The 17,923-nt window shown below is 36.5% G+C and overlaps 1 protein-coding gene across 1 annotated transcript; it reads left to right on the forward strand.

Annotated features, from left to right (window-relative positions):
* Window positions 1-11,233: 11,233 nt before the first annotated feature.
* LOC145782441 (uncharacterized) lies at window positions 11,234-15,181 on the forward strand. Its single transcript, XM_082594229.1, has 4 exons — window positions 11,234-12,082; window positions 12,556-12,731; window positions 13,236-13,539; window positions 14,197-15,181. Exons 1-4 carry the CDS (start codon window positions 11,501-11,503, stop codon window positions 14,719-14,721), a joined length of 1,587 nt encoding a protein of 528 aa, XP_082450355.1. The 5' UTR covers window positions 11,234-11,500; the 3' UTR covers window positions 14,722-15,181.
* Window positions 15,182-17,923: the final 2,742 nt, after the last annotated feature.

Here is a 17,923-nt window from a genome sequence, read left to right on the forward strand (position 1 = left end):
GACCTAGTCACAAAAAAAGCCAGCAAAAAACAGCTGAAAAAAGCCAATTAGTATTCATTAAACATACACAACCAAATAGTGTCCCACCGAACTTTGACTTCAGCGACAACGCAGAAACTTAGTTAATGAAAAGACAAACAACTAGAAAATTTTCTAGTTTCGGCTTCAAAACGAAATTCGGTCGGACACTACAACCAAATATAAGGTAGAAATTACTGCTTGAATTGACGCAGACCGAATTTTTTTCCTAAAAAAAATCGCGAAAGATAAAATTAAGCCAAAAATATCTTGCCTTTTTATTAATTTGACAAAAAATTGATGAAACATAAAAAAAGGCCAGAAAAAGCCTAATTTTTCTGGCTTTTTTTATTTAAAAAGAATAAGCCAAGCGAGTTGAAAAACAGCCAGATTCTCAAAATCTGGCTTCAAAAAAACCAAATTGGCAACTCTAACCCGAAATTCCCGAATTGCTCAATTGGGTTTTATGACTGTGTTGCCAGATACCCACAAAAAAGCTTTTGTAATAGTAATCCAGTAGTAATAGTAATCCAGTTTTAATCCGGTGATGTTCTCGTTACCGAGGGTGGCCGAATTCACTTCCGAGCGCCGCAATCGCTTTCATAACCTGCCTCCACATTGATCTGTTTAACGCGTCCTCGTTTGTCAAGCTCAAGCTTTGCTGTTTTCTTTCTCAACTTGCCTTTTACACTTTTTCTTGGGTCTTCCTTGTTTTCGATGACCCTCCACTCGTAACTCCAGCGCTCTTCTCAAAACATCATCATCCCTTCTAAAAACATGCCCATACTCACTCCAATCGCCTTTGCTAACTTATCAACATTCTCATTCAACCCAAGCAAGTTAATAAGTTCTTCGGTAGCGTATTCCTTTTGTCCATCAGCTTCAAATAACAGTAGCCTACAATGCCCTTAGCGTACCATCGCTCTCTCAGTTCTTCTTAAAATCGCTACTTCGTTTCCCCATAAACACCATGTCTCACGTTCGTACAGCATTGCAGATATCACGCCACTTTTTTTTTTATAAATGTTTCCTCTCATTTTCAATGGAAATTGTAGCGCCCGAGCACTCTCTCTCTGACGTCACGCGCGCTGGAATCCACTTGATTTGTACTGTGGTACGAAACAGCTTAATCCGCTTACGGGATTTTCTCTATTTCGGTACCACAAACCTAAGTTGTTTCTGGTAGAACACAAGGGTCGACTTGCCTTCGCTGAGCAAGCTCCCACTCTCGCATGTGAGCCAACGTCGACCAACGGGTGTGAGGATTAGCGACCCTCACCCGCAGTACCGTACCATACCGCGGGCTTTTAGCGCAATTCTGTGTCTCGCTTAGAAATTTAAGACCCTCACTCGAAGTACCGTACCATACCGCGGGCTTTTAGCGTAATTCTGTGTCTCGCTTAGAAATTTAAGCAATTGTAAGCATTAAATTTTTAGAAGAATGCCAAACCGCATTCTGACATGGACACGTAGATTTGCCGTTATATGTTACATCGTATGGATGTGTAGCCTAAAGCGTTTGTAATGCGCATACTAGCGCTTTCCCAATCAAGACTAGGATCCTTCTTAAGCAAATATAACCATGATTCCTGACTCACTTTTGTTACTTAGTCTGACTTAGCCGTACTCAGTTTTAATCAGTATTGAATTCTTAATTTCTCAAGTCAAGCTATAAACTCAAGTCAATGCAGTTGTTCCGTACAATCGATCGTTCACCAAATCAAACGTCACATAAAACCGTTCTGGTCTACTTAACCTAGCTGGCGTCTTACGTCATGGAAATTGCTAAAAAATGTCCAGAGATTGCAACATACTTCGTAAGACCTGTAAATTAAAGCATTGCACCTGTAGCATAACATTGCACAACCGTTTAAACACCTGTTGAGAATTGCATAACAATGCATATGCACTATATTACGTCACAGAAGCTGGTTACGTACAGTTAAAATATCGCAATCAATTCGTCATTTTAGATATGTCGTTTTGAAAAGTTGGTCGAATATTTAACTGCTTGCTTGTGCTTACCAACTAGACGAAATTTCCGTCTTTTATCTCAGTAATTTGTATTGTGGTGACAAGTTTTTAGTGGTGTATCGCGTTGTACTCCATTTTCGACAGCCTGTGGTTATATTTTGCTGAAATACAATTCTTGAAAAAAGACGTTTTCAGAGGAATATTTTTTCGTGTCATTGCATACAAACGAACGGATCCGGAAAATTTATGTTACAGCTTTCACACGAAGATATTATGGTTTACCGCTGTGACCAGCAGTCACTGCCGCTTCACCACTACCACTGGCATTTAATTTATCTGCTAGATAGCAAAAGGCATTCACTGATTCAACTTCGTCATTCAGCCATTCAACTGGACTAACCATTCTTTTTTCAATTTGCTTGCATGTTTGACATTCAAAACCATCTCCAGATCTGCATGTCAGTCTCTGCAATCTGCATGTCATCTTTGCACATCTTCCATGCACCTCCTTCTTGCATTTCGTACACATAACATAATTTTGCCTTTTTCACTCTTTTTCCACATACCCCACAAGGGTCGGTTTTGCTCATTGTATTTTTTCTTTCCATTCTATTACAATCTTTGTCTTTTTCATATTGACACGCATATCTGTACATTGCAGTGACTCCTTCTATTTCTGAGATTTCTCTCTCAGATCTTCCATTGCGTCACTGTCACTCAACAAAACTAAATCATCGGCGTACAGTATATCTCCATCAATGAATTTTCTCTTACTGTTCCAGCCAATTGTTCACCAAATCAAACGTCATATAAAAACCGTTATGGTCTACTTAACCTAGCTGGCATCTTACGTCATGGAAATTGCTAGAAAATGTCCAAATATTGCACCATCGGTCGTAAGACCTGATGAAATATTGCATCACTACCTTTGAACACCGGTTTGAATTGCGTGACAATGTCTTTCATTATTGCGTCACAGTTACTGTCTACGTGCATTTGAGATATCGCAAATTATTCTAGTCATTCTTAAAATTGTTTGTTGGAAGTCAGTCGCATATTTAACTGTTTGCTTGGTGCTTGCTAGCTGGACAAATTTTCCGTCTTTTATCTAAGTAATCTGTTCTGTAGTGACAAGTTTTAGTGGTGTACGGCGTTGCACCCCATTTTTGACAGCTTTGAGGCTAATTTTACAGAAATACAATTTTGAATAAACGTTTCGAAGGAGTGTTTCTTTTTCGGTCATTACATGCAGACGAACGGATTTGGGAATCTTATGTTACAATTTTCCCACGAAGAGATTATGGTTTACCGCTGTGACCACTTACACATTCGGTATTCACATCAATCACAATGGCAAAGATTAGAGGAGAGAGGTGAATGTCCTTAAATCCAATAACACTGAACTAAGCTGAATAGAAGAAAACACGTCTCCAGAAAAAAACGAAACATTAAGTCTGTCAAGGTTTCTTTTTATCTCTTACCAGGAAAGAGACTTGGAAAGGTTCAATGACGTAGTTTAATGAGATATTACCGAAAGGCAGTCAATTAAATGTCGGATAGTTCTACTGGTGAAATGATAATGAAAATTCTTGAAGGACTTTAACGAAGGGCTTCTCGAATAAATCTCATTTCGAACACAATTTATATCAGCACCAATTCTCATCTACTTGTATTCAATTACTTCAAATCTCAATCAACAATAATCTCTGCACTTATTACCAATCCACAACTCAAAACACAACTCTCATAATCAACTCATCAATCAATCAATCAATGTTTTATTTGTCAGTAACAGGAACATATAGGTACATGTTTGAAATATGCAAATAATATAGGCTACACAATGCAAAAGTTACACAAGTTCCCATACCGACAGGGAGACAACGAGACGACCATACGGTCTATTAGTCAATTGCCACCCTACGGAAATAACGATTTTGCCATAATAAGCTTACAAGAGAAAAAATAAATAAAACGTTAAAACGTTCCCGCGCTTCAACGAATCAACATACGCACCAAAAAAAAAGAAGCGTATTTAAGATAATGTTCCCGACAATGGTTCACCTAATCAAACGTCATATAAAAACCGTTCAGGTCTACTGAATCTTAGCGTATTACGTCATGGAATTTTCCTAAAAATGAGCCAAAATTGCACCATCGTTCGTAAGACTTGTGTCAAACCTGTTTAAACATGAAACATGGCATCACCATCTTTGAACACCTGTTTGAATTGCGTGACAATGTCTTTCACTATTACGTCACAATGAATAAATGGGAGACAATTAATTGTCGTGATCACGCAGGGCGTGAACTGAAAGACGATCGATTCGCCATTGAAATGCGTTGGGCAAAAGCTTCGTTGGGGGGCTGTCTCCGAACAACGATTGCTCGCATATTAAACAAGATATAAAAATGAAAGTTAGCCCTTCAATAAACAGTAATATGTTCTTTTAATTGGTTGTCGTTAAATGTTTTTATCATTGCAAATAAACTTTTGATAATGGTTTTAATTTGGTCAAGTTTAGGTGGCCACCAGATGGAGCTAGTAGTATTTTGGGACTTGATATTAACTTAGTTGGTTAGATCTATACTTGTGCTTTTCAACGATAGCAAATCTGTTGAAATTGAGCAAGAAATGAATAAATGGGAGACAATTAATTGTCGTGATCACGCAGGGCGTGAACTGAAAGACGATCGAAAGCTTCGTTGGGGGGCTGTCTCCGAACAACGATTGCTTGCATATTAAACAAGATATAAAAATGAAAGTTAGCCCTTCAATAAACAGTAATATGTTCTTTTAATTGGTTGTCGTTAAATGTTTTTATCATTGCAAATAAACTTTTGATAATGGTTTGAATTTGGTCAAGTTTAGGTGGCCACTAGATGGAGCTAGTAGTATTTTGGGACTTGATATTAACTTAGTTGGTTAGATCTATACTTGTGCTTTTCGACGATAGCAAATCTGTTGAAATTGAGCAAAAAATGAATAAATGGGAGACAATTAATTGTCGTGATCACGCAGGGCGTGAACTGAAAGACGATCGATTCGCCATTGAAATGCGTTGGGCAAAAGCTTCGTTGGGGGGCTGTCTCCAAACAACGATTGCTCGCATATTAAACAAGATATAAAAATGAAAGTTAGCCCAGAGATATAAATACAGAGATAGGCAAAGTGGCCAATTCGTAAATCGATGTTGAAAAATGATGACGTCACCGTCACGGTGCGTGGATATGGATCAACAGCGATAAGGGAAAGGCTACGAGGCATTCAGTACAGTATTTTCGATTTCGGAGTTCACTTAGTTTACGTTTTGAAAACGAAGGTTATAAAAGCATACGATATATTTTAGGCTACGGTATAGGAAAATGGAAGTTTTATATGTTCCAATACGTCTTGGCTCACACGTTTTGTACAAACAAATGGCATGTTGTTTGACAAAAGAAAAGGCATTCGATAATTCCAATCATGCCATTAACTGATAATTTCAATCCTTTAAAGGTTTGGTCAGATATGAATTTCTTTTTTCTAATTTCCCTGGAAACTTGAGTGTCTGCATTTATCTGTTCATGCCAATTATTAAGATACGGCAAAAATACACCTTGCAATCGTTCAAGTCTGGCATCAGTAGTTGAATAATATGTTTTTTTCGGTTTCCGATTTGAATACTAAATTAGATCTTAGGCTACTTTCATTTCATCAAACGTTATATAAAGGTATTTCTCAAAATCTTTGCATGAATCACTTTGATTTTTTAATGCATCCAGAATATGATTGCTGAATGTCCCGGTTTGGTTTTGATGCACATGACGATAATCAAATAAAGTACGTTTTGATGGCAAGCGCAAAACTCCACGAAGTTGATCCGAGTTGATCATATGCAGAGGAACTTTTTAACTGCAGGCTGAGAGCAAATCGGATAATCTCAGGATGATATTTTGTTTTACAATTCTTTTGATTAACTTTAAGTTGACTTTCAAAAAATATTTATTGAAAATCATTCAACATTGTAATACATTGTATGCTTTGTAATATATATACAATGCAATTAGTGCCAATGACCGGCTTTGTTGTAATACCGGGACAAATTTTTGCTGGAAGTGCTTCTAATTCTGTGATTTGGGCACCAAGCTTGTTACAGAACATTGTGTCCTGACTGTCCTCAGACACTTTAAAATGAAAGTTAGACACACTAAATTTGTATTGTAATGTTGAGATATTTACAATAAGAACAAGGTCGTTCTTTTGAATTGAAATATAATCTGCATGTTCTTGAAATTGCCACCCAATTCGTTTTATCCTGTTAAAAGATTTCTTGACATCTCCAATGTTTTCATGTATTGATGGTGTAATTCGGTCTCGGACCAGTGTTAGACGCATAGTGGATACAGCAGCTTATCACCGGTTCTCTGTGGCAAGTTTAAGCATGGGACGGCACCAAACTTCAAAGATTTAGCCTACTGCTACTTTTGGAATTTATTATTATGTCCTCTGCATTAAAGTGTTTCTCACAAATTCTAGCATTTCCTTTGTGAAGAACTTGTTTAATATTATCTCTTGGATCACGTTCATCTCTATACTTAAGTATGACATTCTTCAAAACTTCATTATGCCACACTGTATTTCCCTTTCGCATAAACATTGACAGCTTAAATATCGAAAAACCTTTTACTTCTATCCGTGTGACACTGAGGGATTGGGCGATTCGAAGCTGGCATTTATAATCTAATAAATAACTGCAAATAAATAGCATAATGATAACATTCCTGAAATTATAAAACAAATATGAATGATTATAACAACAGAATTCATAACTGTAAAATACACCACAATTCATAACCTAATCTTGCAAATGGTGATAAGAACTACCATGCCCATGACTAAGTATTTAGCTAGTTAGTTTAAAAACTGAAACTCTTGCTAAACCTGCATGTTGCTTCCTACATATACTCGCAAAATAATCAATAAATCCAAAAGGGCTACCGTAATCTGCTAGGGTTATTGCCGACTGGTCAATAATACATACGGTAACTTAGCTTGATAGCAATTAAGTTATCTACCATATTTAATTTTCCAATAGACGAATATTAATGCAAGCTCTACAAAACTGAATTTGGAACCATCAAATTCCATGGAACTTCCTCACTAAACCTGTAATCCTCTGGGTAAACTGCTTGAAATTATCACGTTTTGCAGTTTGCGGGCATCGAGAGCTGCCGCTTGATCCCTATCCAGTCAACCGTGACCGCTTTTCAACATCGCCGCCTGTTTAAAGCGCACGCGGATTCTATTGCCTATCTCTTGTATTTATATCTCTGGTTAGCCCTTCAATAAACAGTGACATGTTCTTTTAATTGGATTTGATTTAGATTGTTTATCATTTAAAATGAAGTTTTGGTGATGGTTTGCATTTGGTCAAGTTTAGGTGGCCACTAGATGGAGCTAGTAGTATTTTGGGACTTGATATTAACTTAGTTGGTTAGATCTATGCTTGTGCTTTTCAACGGTAGCAAATCTGTTGAAATTGAGCAAGAAATGAATAAATGGGAGACAATTAATTATCGTGATCACGCAGGGCGTGAACTGAAAGACGATCGATTCGCCATTGAAATGCATTGGGCAAAAGCTTCGTTGGGGGGCTGTCTTCGAACAACGATTGCTCGCATATTAAATAAGATATAAAAATGAAAGTTAGCCCTTCAATAAACAGTAATATGTTCTTGCAATTGGTTGTCGTTAAATGTTTTTATCATTGCAAATAAATTTTTGATAATGGTTTGAATTTGGTCAAGTTTAGGTGGCCACTAGATGGAGCTAGTAGTTTTTGGGACTTGATATTAACTTAGTTGGTTAGATCTATGCTTGTGCTTTTCAACGATAGCAAATCTGTTGAAATTGAGCAAGAAATGAATAAATGGGAGACAATTAATTGTCGTGAACAAGCAGGGCGTGAACTGAAAGACGATCGATTCGCCATTGAAATGCATTGGGCAAAAGCTTCGTTGGGGGGCTGTCTCCGAACAACGATTGCTCGCATATTAAACAAGATATAAAAATGAAAGTTAGCCCTTCAATAAACAGTAACATTTTCTTTTAATTGGTTGTCGTTTAATGTTTTTATCATTGCAAATAAACTTTTGATAATGGTTTGCATTTGGTCAAGTTTAGGTGGCCACCAGATGGAGCTAGTAGCATAGTGGGACTTGGTATTAACTTTTTTGGTTAGATCTATGCTTGTGCTTTTCACCGATCGCATATTTGTTTAAATTGAACAACAAATCAATAAATGGGAGACAATTTCCTTCTGGTGTGTTTCATTGCATTTCCACCCCGCACTTCCTCTTTCATAATAGTATATTCCAATGTGTGTGACGTTTTTGACGTCATCATTTTGTCCAGTTGACCAACAGGGCGTCTTGTGCAAGAGCACCCAGTGTTGTTCACTAAACATAGTTTTTGAGCGAGTTTTTTCCACTTTTGGTCTGGTTCAATCAGAAGTTTGAAATCGATTGGGCACTGCAAAAGCTGGCGAGCTTGTATTTATGTACAAACTTCTCAATGCAAAATAAACGGCAATTTTTGTGTCATCTGAACTTTTATTGTTTTGATATGGTACGTCGGTAACATAATTATATTACACAGTTAAACTTTCTTTGCAAACAGTCTGGTTGTAGGCTATGCATCAGTTGAGCAAAAAAGCAAAGTGATCTGTGCTCAAACGTAAGGAAAGATCTTAGTGTAGTGAGATGACAGTCTGAGACGTACCTCAATCTCGATATGCACATTATGATTTAGTATAAAGCAGCATATCACACCTACTTAAAAATATGTGCAATAGACAGGCTAGCCTACAATATGATAATAAAAATGATTAAACACTTGCAAAGCAAAGCCTTTCAATCAATCAAGGGGTTAAAAATCTGCTATCTTACTAAAATGATCTCTTCCCCCAGGTAGACTCGACGCTTTTTTATATAAAAAAAATCAAAAAAATCTGATTTAAATCAAAAAAATCTGATTTTTTTGATTTTTTTAAAAAAATCATGATTTTTTCCAACCCTGATCTTAGGTAAATTTAGCGAATCTATTTTCCTGTCAAAGGCACTTTAAAAAACGACGGAATTCAAAACAAAGAATTTTAGGACAAACTTTGAACCGATTTGATAAAATGTTGGGCAGCAATGCAGCAAAACAAAGAAGATGTTAAACAATAAATACAGCATGTAAAACAATTAAGCCTTATGGCTTGCTAATCGTTGATTAATAAATTTTGTAATGTACGTACTTCATTTGCTTCACTGGGTAATAATTTTAGTTTCCTCAATCCTCATCCCGATCCTCACCTTTTCTCATCAGTTGGATCTTTATTCTTGTCATAAGTTATATAATTTTTATTTTTGCTCTTGGAGTCAGGAGAGATATAAAATGCAATCAAGTAAGGCGTATGTTACCTTAAAATATCTAAATAAAAACTAGTGACAACTTTGTTATAACACTTGATTCAAGCGAGCTGTGCATTTACCATGGATGGTTTTGTTAATCTTAAGTCCATTTATAATGATTGCAACCAGGCTGTGTCTTTTTGAATTTTACGATGAATAGGCTATCTTGTTTGTTAGTGCTGGCAAGTTTTTGAGAAAAATGTAATGGCATAGCTACTATTCTGGTGTAAATGGAAGTACATAGTTTAGATTTAGTAAAGTAAAAGTGACTGAATTATTCATGACCCCTTGTGCTGTCACTCTTGTAATGTTGTGGCTTTCCTTGTGTATATATTTAACATACTCTCTGCATTGTGAAACTTGTCAAACTAATTTTCATTCACACAGCTTATTTGGGTACTATATAACTGAGAAAATTCCTTGTTTTAAACAACAACAAAAACACTTTGTTACCCACATAAAAAACATTAAAATGTAATTGGAGATATTTTTGAAAGTAATTCATACATAATTAATGCTCAGAGTTGAGGATTGTTTTCATTGAGCTTTGGCAGATGCTGTTATACTTGATGAACAAAACAGCTTGAATGGGATTATTTTTGTTTTGCAAAGGCCGGTGTAATGTACAGACAGAGCAGTGCATATTAATCATGATTTATGGTGTCATTAAAAGTTGCATAACTTGTCACCCAAATAGAATTTTCAAATAATGCAAACATGCAGATCATTCACCTTGCAGGTATTTTCCCCCTTGCACTGCAAATACATTCAGAGGCTCATCACATCAATGCTGCTACTGTATTTACTTTTTGCATTACTACATTTATTAGTACACTTTGCTGCAATATACATAGGCTGCTGGGATAATCTTCTTTGTTATGCATGACACAAAAGGGCATCTGCTAGTTTTGGCTTGTGACATGATGTTGGCTTTACTTATGATGCTAAACTTATTTTCAATCAAAGGCTCACATACTGTGTGTTTGCTTTACATTAGTTTGTTGTCATGACTAAATTAGTGAACTGCTAAAATCACAACCTTGAATCAAATTACTAACTGAAGAAGTTTTTTGATGGAGGTTTAGAGCTGTTTGAGCCTTTAATTCCCGATATATATAAGTATTATTGTAATTTTGCTGCATTGACTTTTTTCCCTGTGACTAGTTTGTAGTTATGACCATGGTACATTCAGCAGACAGAAATGTATACAAAGGATACAAGCGAAAGAACAAACAATAGATGAATTGAATAATTAGTGTCCATGATCAAGTTGAACTGTATATTTAATAAACATTTTCATCATGTATTGCAATAAACATGAACACAAAATTTTATTGTTATTGACATAAACTAAATTGTGTGTTTAAAATCAGCATTATGAATGCAGCACTTAGCAAGTAAAAACACCTAGAGATAGTTTTCTTATTTCGATATACATTGCTTGCAGAATGTTACATTTGCATAGTGCAAAATATCCTGTCAGAGAAATTAAATTCTGGTTACATTTTTGTGACATTAGTTCATATAAAGCTAGACACAAAAGTTTTTTAAGTGGCTTTTGTAACTATTTAAGCAAAATTGTTGTCTATTTTAAGTACTGGAAGCATAATGGTATTTTGATTTTAGGTGTAATATTTGTTTCCTACTGTGCCAGTGTTTTGCTTCAGAAAAATCTGAACCTAACCTGTTTGGTACGGTATCGCAAACTGTTTTTTCTGGGAAGAAATTTCTCACATATTGATATTTTGTGAAACATTTCACAGCTTTGGCACTGGTGCTTATCCATTATTTCCGAACAATCTTTACCAACTATAGCATGTCAGCTGAAGGAAATTTATAACATCAAGGCATTTAAGAAAACCATGGATTCACATTTGTGCAAGCTGGATTGATCTTGACAATGTCATCAAGAAATAGCCTACTGTTTATCTTTCTTTGTAAGAATACCAGATTATGCAAATTCATCAATGCTACAATATTGATCTGTTAAGAACAGTTTCCAAATCGCTTCTGCGTCGCAATCAAGATATACTGTCAAACTTGCAGTGGCCATACATGGGTTTTAAAGATGCGAAAAAAGTATACTGATGAAGATCTTAGTCAAGCAAGTTGTGAAGCCAACACAGTTTCTGAAGCTTTTTCAAGAGCAATGAAGACGTTGTCTGATTTTTCATATGATGGTCTATTTCTTTATACTGCAGAATACCTTCCAACAAAACTATCTGTCTTTCAATCCAATTCACCTTTATCTAATTTTCACCATCCAAATACAGTGCACCTTGCACATCCTGGATCTTTGAATAGTCCAATTGCTCTTGCAGATTCTCATTCAAAACATGCAGTTTTTATTGATGAACCGTCATCTCTTACATCTGAAGCTTCACAATCTCAGATCATCAACAGTGATCAGAAGCTCAATGAATCATGGCAAGCCACAACGAATACAAATGCTATCAAAGCATCGACATCAGATTACAGCACACACCCCACATGTGCTTCTCTTCAAGCGAGGAGAGGTCGGCCCAAGAAAAAAAGAGGCTGTGATGGTGAGGAAGAAGATTTTGGTGCTCAAACAATGATACTTAAGGAAGAAGATGATGCTGAAAACCTTGTCACATTCAACTGCACTGTTTGCAATGAAATCTTTAAGGTAGGCTGATATTGTAGCCATTCAAGTTAATGCGTTCAAACTGTCTAAACCAGCGAAGCAGCTCTTTTTTAGATTGATTTAACTTCTGTAAACGTTCACAAAAGTTAGTACCGTATCAACAATGTTAGCTGCATATTTAAGTTTGGCAGCATTCTTCTGATAATAATGTAGAACATATTTTTGTTTTTCTCGTTACCTATTTCTAATATCCATTATTTCTAGATACATAACTGTTTTGCAGATTGAAATCACCTTAAATTATACCACTTTTTCCTTTATACATTTGCGCTGTTTGGAAAGTTTGATATTTTCAAGTCATGTTATTTTGTTTGGACACTACCGTAAGATAAGTGGAGAAAATGAGCAATATTTTTCACTGTATTTTTAAATAAGCCTACTCTCAGGTGCTTGCTCTGTGTTTATTTCACATAATGTAGTACGTTTGTTTACATCAGAATCATGTTGCATTCCAGGGTATGAACAACTTAATGCAGCACGTTGAAAAAGTTCACCTCAGTCTGAATCCCCACGAATGCTGCATTTGCAAGAAAAGGTTTGCCCAGGCCGGGAATGTTAAAAGACACATTCGCTTCGTGCACTTGCGTGAGCGGCCTTTTCAGTGCAGAAATTGCAGTTCAACTTTTGACAGGTTGGTGCAAGTAATTAAAATCTCCACAAAGCCAGGCTGAGTACAAGTCCCTAATTTTCTTAACTTACGTGTAAAAAATCTAACGCAGTCATCAGGTTTAGTTTGAATTTACTTATTTATATAACACACATTTAAAAAACAATGCGATCCGCTGACTTCGTGCCTCCTAATGATCTCCGCCACATTTTTTGCGATCCACTGTATGAAGAAACGATACTGTGTTTACGTTTTGGCATAACCTTTTTCGTGTGATTTTTGTCGTATCCAAGCTTACACCCGGTGGTTGATGATTTAGTGGACTGGAAGGCAAAGGAATCTAATCTTTGTGTCCACTTTCATTAAGCCATATTGCCTTTGAGTATCCTGCCAAAACACACTGGCCCATGCTCTTAAGCGGTTTCGAACCGGTGCCCTTTGGAGTGCGCATAAAGGCTTTCACCATTCGGCTATGCAGCCTACATGTGATCTCAATAGAATACTGTTTATAAGTTTATGTGCTTGCAGGTTGTGCTATCTGCAACGTCACATGCGTTCTCACGTTGATCCAAAAATTCAAACTCGTGACGTGTCTCGGCTGAATCCTTGCAATTGTCCCGAGTGTGGAAAGCGGTGCCTGACTGCTCATCATTTGCGCGGCCACATGCGACGAAAGCATTTTGCAAAGAGTAAGAAATTATCGGAAGGTTTTGCTCAAAAATATGGGCATCTCTTCAACGATATGGACGAGTGCATGACAGGCGCTGAGTCACAAAAAGTAGGTGAGTGTAAAGATGAGATGATATCAAGGAAAGCCACGAGGACAGAAGAGGTAAATATTGCGGTAAGTTTAGCAGATAAAGCATGGTTGGGGTATTATTGTGTTAATCGAAAACTGAATATTTGTACTTATAAAAAACTATAGACATAATTAAATTATGTGACAGTGATTTAAAAAGCGAAAGAATATTTTCCTTTCACAGTGTTTGTTAACATTTAATCGCTTTATGTAGCTTTTCAAACGTAGCTGCAAGTGCAGAGAATTTATTGTTGTTGTTTTTTTAATTTCATGATGCTGGCAACAAAATTAAGATGGCCTAGCGATTTAGATATCAAAGTGCAAAACTTCAGAAACTAAATCAGAGCCTACATTATTGTCACAAAAGAATGATTTTATTGTAATATTGGAAAAGGAATTCCAGTAGTGTTAGTAATATCAGGCCTAATGCCACTTATTGTTTCTTTCGAATCTTAAATTTTTCTGAAGGTGTTGCGACCGAACCAATTATTTAACTTAATGACCTAGTTCGGTCTCGAGCAAGTCTTAACGTTTGTGTTTTGTCGCTTTTACTTTTTTCTTGACCTCTGCTACACTCACTTGTATTGTTTTTGCTGTGATGGTCAAAAATACAAAACAAACTGAACCGAATGCTCATAAGCATAGCTTATTTTCCATTTTTGCTTCTGAATAAGTGGTACATTTTTTCAGAATTCTCTCCCAGACCAGAAGGCAGAAGCGACTAAAGAAGTTTACGGCAACGCGCCACAGTTGCAAGCTTTGCTACAGAGGCAAGTTTGTACCAAATCCGACGCAAACATTCAAATGGAAAAAAATACGACGATTGAGTTATCGCAATCTAGAACGAAAGAACACACGAAGCGAATCCAATTTCCTTTGTTTCGTTCAGCAATACCCAATCAGAGATCAAGTGGAAGAAAACCAAAAAAAGCCTGGTTGTATAAAGACTGTGCTATTGTCTCCAAGAGCAGATCTTCAACACGTTTGCAATACAAATGTAAACATTGCGCCAACCGAAGATTTTCTGGCTTGATATTTCTCAAAAGTCACATTGCTGTTGTTCATCACAGTACGACTCACAGGCATTTATGCCTTATTTGCGGGTGCAGTTATTCAGCGAAGGCTATGTTAACCGCGCACATCAACGGAAGACATGTTCGAAAAAGACAGAGGCGCAAACGACCCAATGCTACCATTTTACCAAAGCATGCTTGAAGATGTAGCTCACTGTTCTTTTTAATTGTAATGCTTTTGTTGAATAGTTTGAATTCTTTTTAAGGTCAACTGTACTTTACACTGCATGAACAAGATTTTCTACTGTCAGTATTTGGTGTGCATGTTGTTGCTGTGGGTGCAAACGTTATTGCGTATCACAAAAGGTACTATTGATTTTGTAATATGTGAATACTCTTCTTTTTCTTCAAAGGCAATGGATAACTTTGGAATTACCACTTACCTGGAAATTCTCTGATACTTTTTTAAAGACATAGCTGCTAAATATTGTTAGCAATTTTATCATATATATTTCATTTGAACTTACATATTTTTATCATTAGTTTTACATGAAATATTTGCATTCGTTTTTAATAATCCGCTTTACTGGGCGCTTACCAACCATTGAAGAGGCTTGGCATCTCATAGAGAGCAAATTAGCTCACAACGTTCAGATATAAAACTACTGAAAAAAGATAAAACTTTCAATTTTTTAAAGGTTAAAAACTACGGAATGGCCCGTTTCGGTGAGTCCGATCCCTTAACGGGGGATTTTTTTAAATTTTTTTTTAAATTATCGGGTACCGTAGCCTAATTATCATTGCCGTTTTGGGGTTAGGGTTAGAGGTTAGGAACTCACCGAATAGTAGCAGACCCTAAAAACTATGATCCTAAAATATGACTATCACGTCTTACAATAATTGTATTGTTCTGAAAACTTCAACTTTTTTGATGGAAAAACTAACGGAACGTTATTATTTTAAAAATTAGCTGCCAAAAATGCAGTGTTGAAACGAATTTGAAATGTTGGAAGTCCAATGATACATTGAACTGAAAAGGTGATCGTTGTGACAGCCGAATTTCCTGCAAACTGTTTGCAACTGTGTTTTTTAGTTTTTTTTTCGTACTTGAAATCATTCCCTCCACTTTTGTAATCTTTCGTATTTCTTCAAACGCATCAAGAAAAAGAAGTATCTTCTGACAGGTGTCATTCTATTTGAATAAGCTTAACTGAAGATGATCTAGCTTCAAGCTGATCGAAATCGATTTTTAGCTATATATGATTGAACTGACTCGTGTGAAAATAAATTTCTTTGCATTCTTCAAACGCATTAGCATTCTTTTGTAAACTTTCTCTGAAAGCAAATCCAACTATAATCCATCGGATTGCAATCTAAAAATTGGCGTGGTCATTCATATGTTGATTTAAATTTGGCCGCTGTATTGCCGGTTTCTGGTGTGTAGTTTCAGCCCTCATGTGGTGCTTGATACTATCGTTATTATGGAGACACGTTATCATAACATAATCTATAGTTTTTTTAATCTATATTATTTGTCTCGACACTGCATTTTTTGGTATGATGTTTAAAAATGATGGTATCCGTTTGTTGTTTCACCTAAAACGTTGAAATTTTCACAGTGTTACATTACCTAACTTATAACTATCAAAACTTAAAATCGTAGCGTTCATTATGTTTTCAGTGTTATCGTTTTTTGCCCCACCCAATATTTTAAAGTCAATTTGATAGAGTATTTGCGGTCGGTGTGCCGAAGTGTAATGATCCCTGATTCAATGAAGAAACTTTAATCATCAATTCTACGTAAAATGATCGCTCTTGGAACCCCTTAACGTTTTCGCGATTATCTTGATTGAGAGTGGCTGTTTTACCTAATAACCTTTTGTTACATAGCTTTTTTGTATTGGTGGACTACATGAAGATATATGACAGCGAAGTTGCACCAATGATGTTGTTTTTATATCAAAGTTTTGCTGAATGTGTTTGGTTGTTATATTCCATCACTGTTATGCCACATATATTTGTTTTGCACATTTTCTGTGGTGTCTCTTCAATCATTGTATATAATCAACCTTGCCATTTATAGAAAATTCGAGTATCCGCTGTCAATTTGCTTAACCACGTCTTTTTGCTTTCGGCTGTGCTGTTTGTTTGTTTATCTTTATCCTGCATTGCGGGAAAGCGGACTTGAGCGCTATGCATCGGTGTACGCCTTCCGACGTACACCTGACCCACGCTGCAGCCGACAACAACTACTCTGCTTATGACTTTAATTTGGAACTACCCATTACTCGAAATCGATCACTGGGTAGAGGCAATTATCGTTAAGTTTCTTGCCCAGAGAAACAACAGCAGGTGCGGGTGGCTGGAGTCGAACACGCAGGCTCTCGACTGTGAGCCCAACGCGCTAACCACTCGGCCACTGCTGCCGACGCCATGAATCGAATCGATGCTGCTTGCGTAAATTCATGTGGAAAAGTACAGTTTTTTGCACCATATTTATGAGTCAAAATTTGATGGCGAGTTTAGTTTCCCAATCCGGTACTTACAGGAACGACCACGTGGGGGCGCTGGCTGTCGTCTTTTAAACCTATAGAACTTTTCATAGTAATTTTTTCTGTTGCACTTGGTTTATCTCCAAACACCGAGTTGGAATGGTAGGCGCTGTTTTATACCGTGACGCGACAATTTATCGAACGACAGTTTATTGAACCGACTGTTTATCGAAACGACAATTTATCGGACGACGAATCTCCCGAAACAAATTTTATCTAGGGTTAGTCGTTCGATGAACAGTCGTTTCGATTAACCGTCGTTCGATAAACTGTCGTAGTACCTTTTATACCTACACTGTACTTTAGCTTGATAGAGCCTCAAGTATGCTATCTCCAACGTACTGCCCAAAACCGAAGTTATTTTTGTATAGGCTATGTCATTATATTCAATTTTGTATCAATACAGTTTTAAATGTAACTTTGAAGTAGGTATGAGCCACCGGGTTAACTTTACGATGCTTTATTTTTGCATCTTGCCACAACGCACGCTGCAGGCTGTTCAAATGGATTTGTTCTGTTGCGTTAAATCATATTTTTGTATCTAGTTAAATCATATACTTAATTATAGTTTACTATCGTGGACTTGATAGTCGCATAACCGAGTCTGCCACTGTCTCGAAATTTTACTTTTGTGGCGATTGTATTTTGTTTGTCGCCTGACACATGCATGATATATTTGCATGAGTGTAAAATCGTTCCTGCAATTTCTTCAAATCGTAGTTATTTCCATATGTTCTCTTGTGCGAATGTTGTTGTGCCGTTGTCATCAGTATTCTTGTCATTCACTGGGTATTGGAAGTATTCCGTCAAGTGGGAAAAGATTTAGCTTTTTTATCGAACGAGTATAAATAA

The sequence above is a fragment of the Aplidium turbinatum genome, chromosome 13, assembly GCF_918807975.1.
Source record: "Aplidium turbinatum chromosome 13, kaAplTurb1.1, whole genome shotgun sequence".
Classification (NCBI taxonomy): Eukaryota; Metazoa; Chordata; class Ascidiacea; order Aplousobranchia; family Polyclinidae; genus Aplidium; species Aplidium turbinatum.

What these genes read in the sequence shown, in the direction of transcription:
- LOC145782441 (XM_082594229.1), top strand. Translation starts at nt 11,501, where the DNA reads ATGCGAAAAAAGTATACTGATGAAGATCTTAGTCAAGCAAGTTGTGAA. An exon ending in TTTGCAATGAAATCTTTAAG is followed by an intron (nt 12,083 to 12,555) that starts GTAGGCTGATAT and finishes GTTGCATTCCAG; the next exon opens with GGTATGAACAACTTAATGCA. An exon ending in AAGCCACGAGGACAGAAGAG is followed by an intron (nt 13,540 to 14,196) that starts GTAAATATTGCG and finishes ACATTTTTTCAG; the next exon opens with AATTCTCTCCCAGACCAGAA.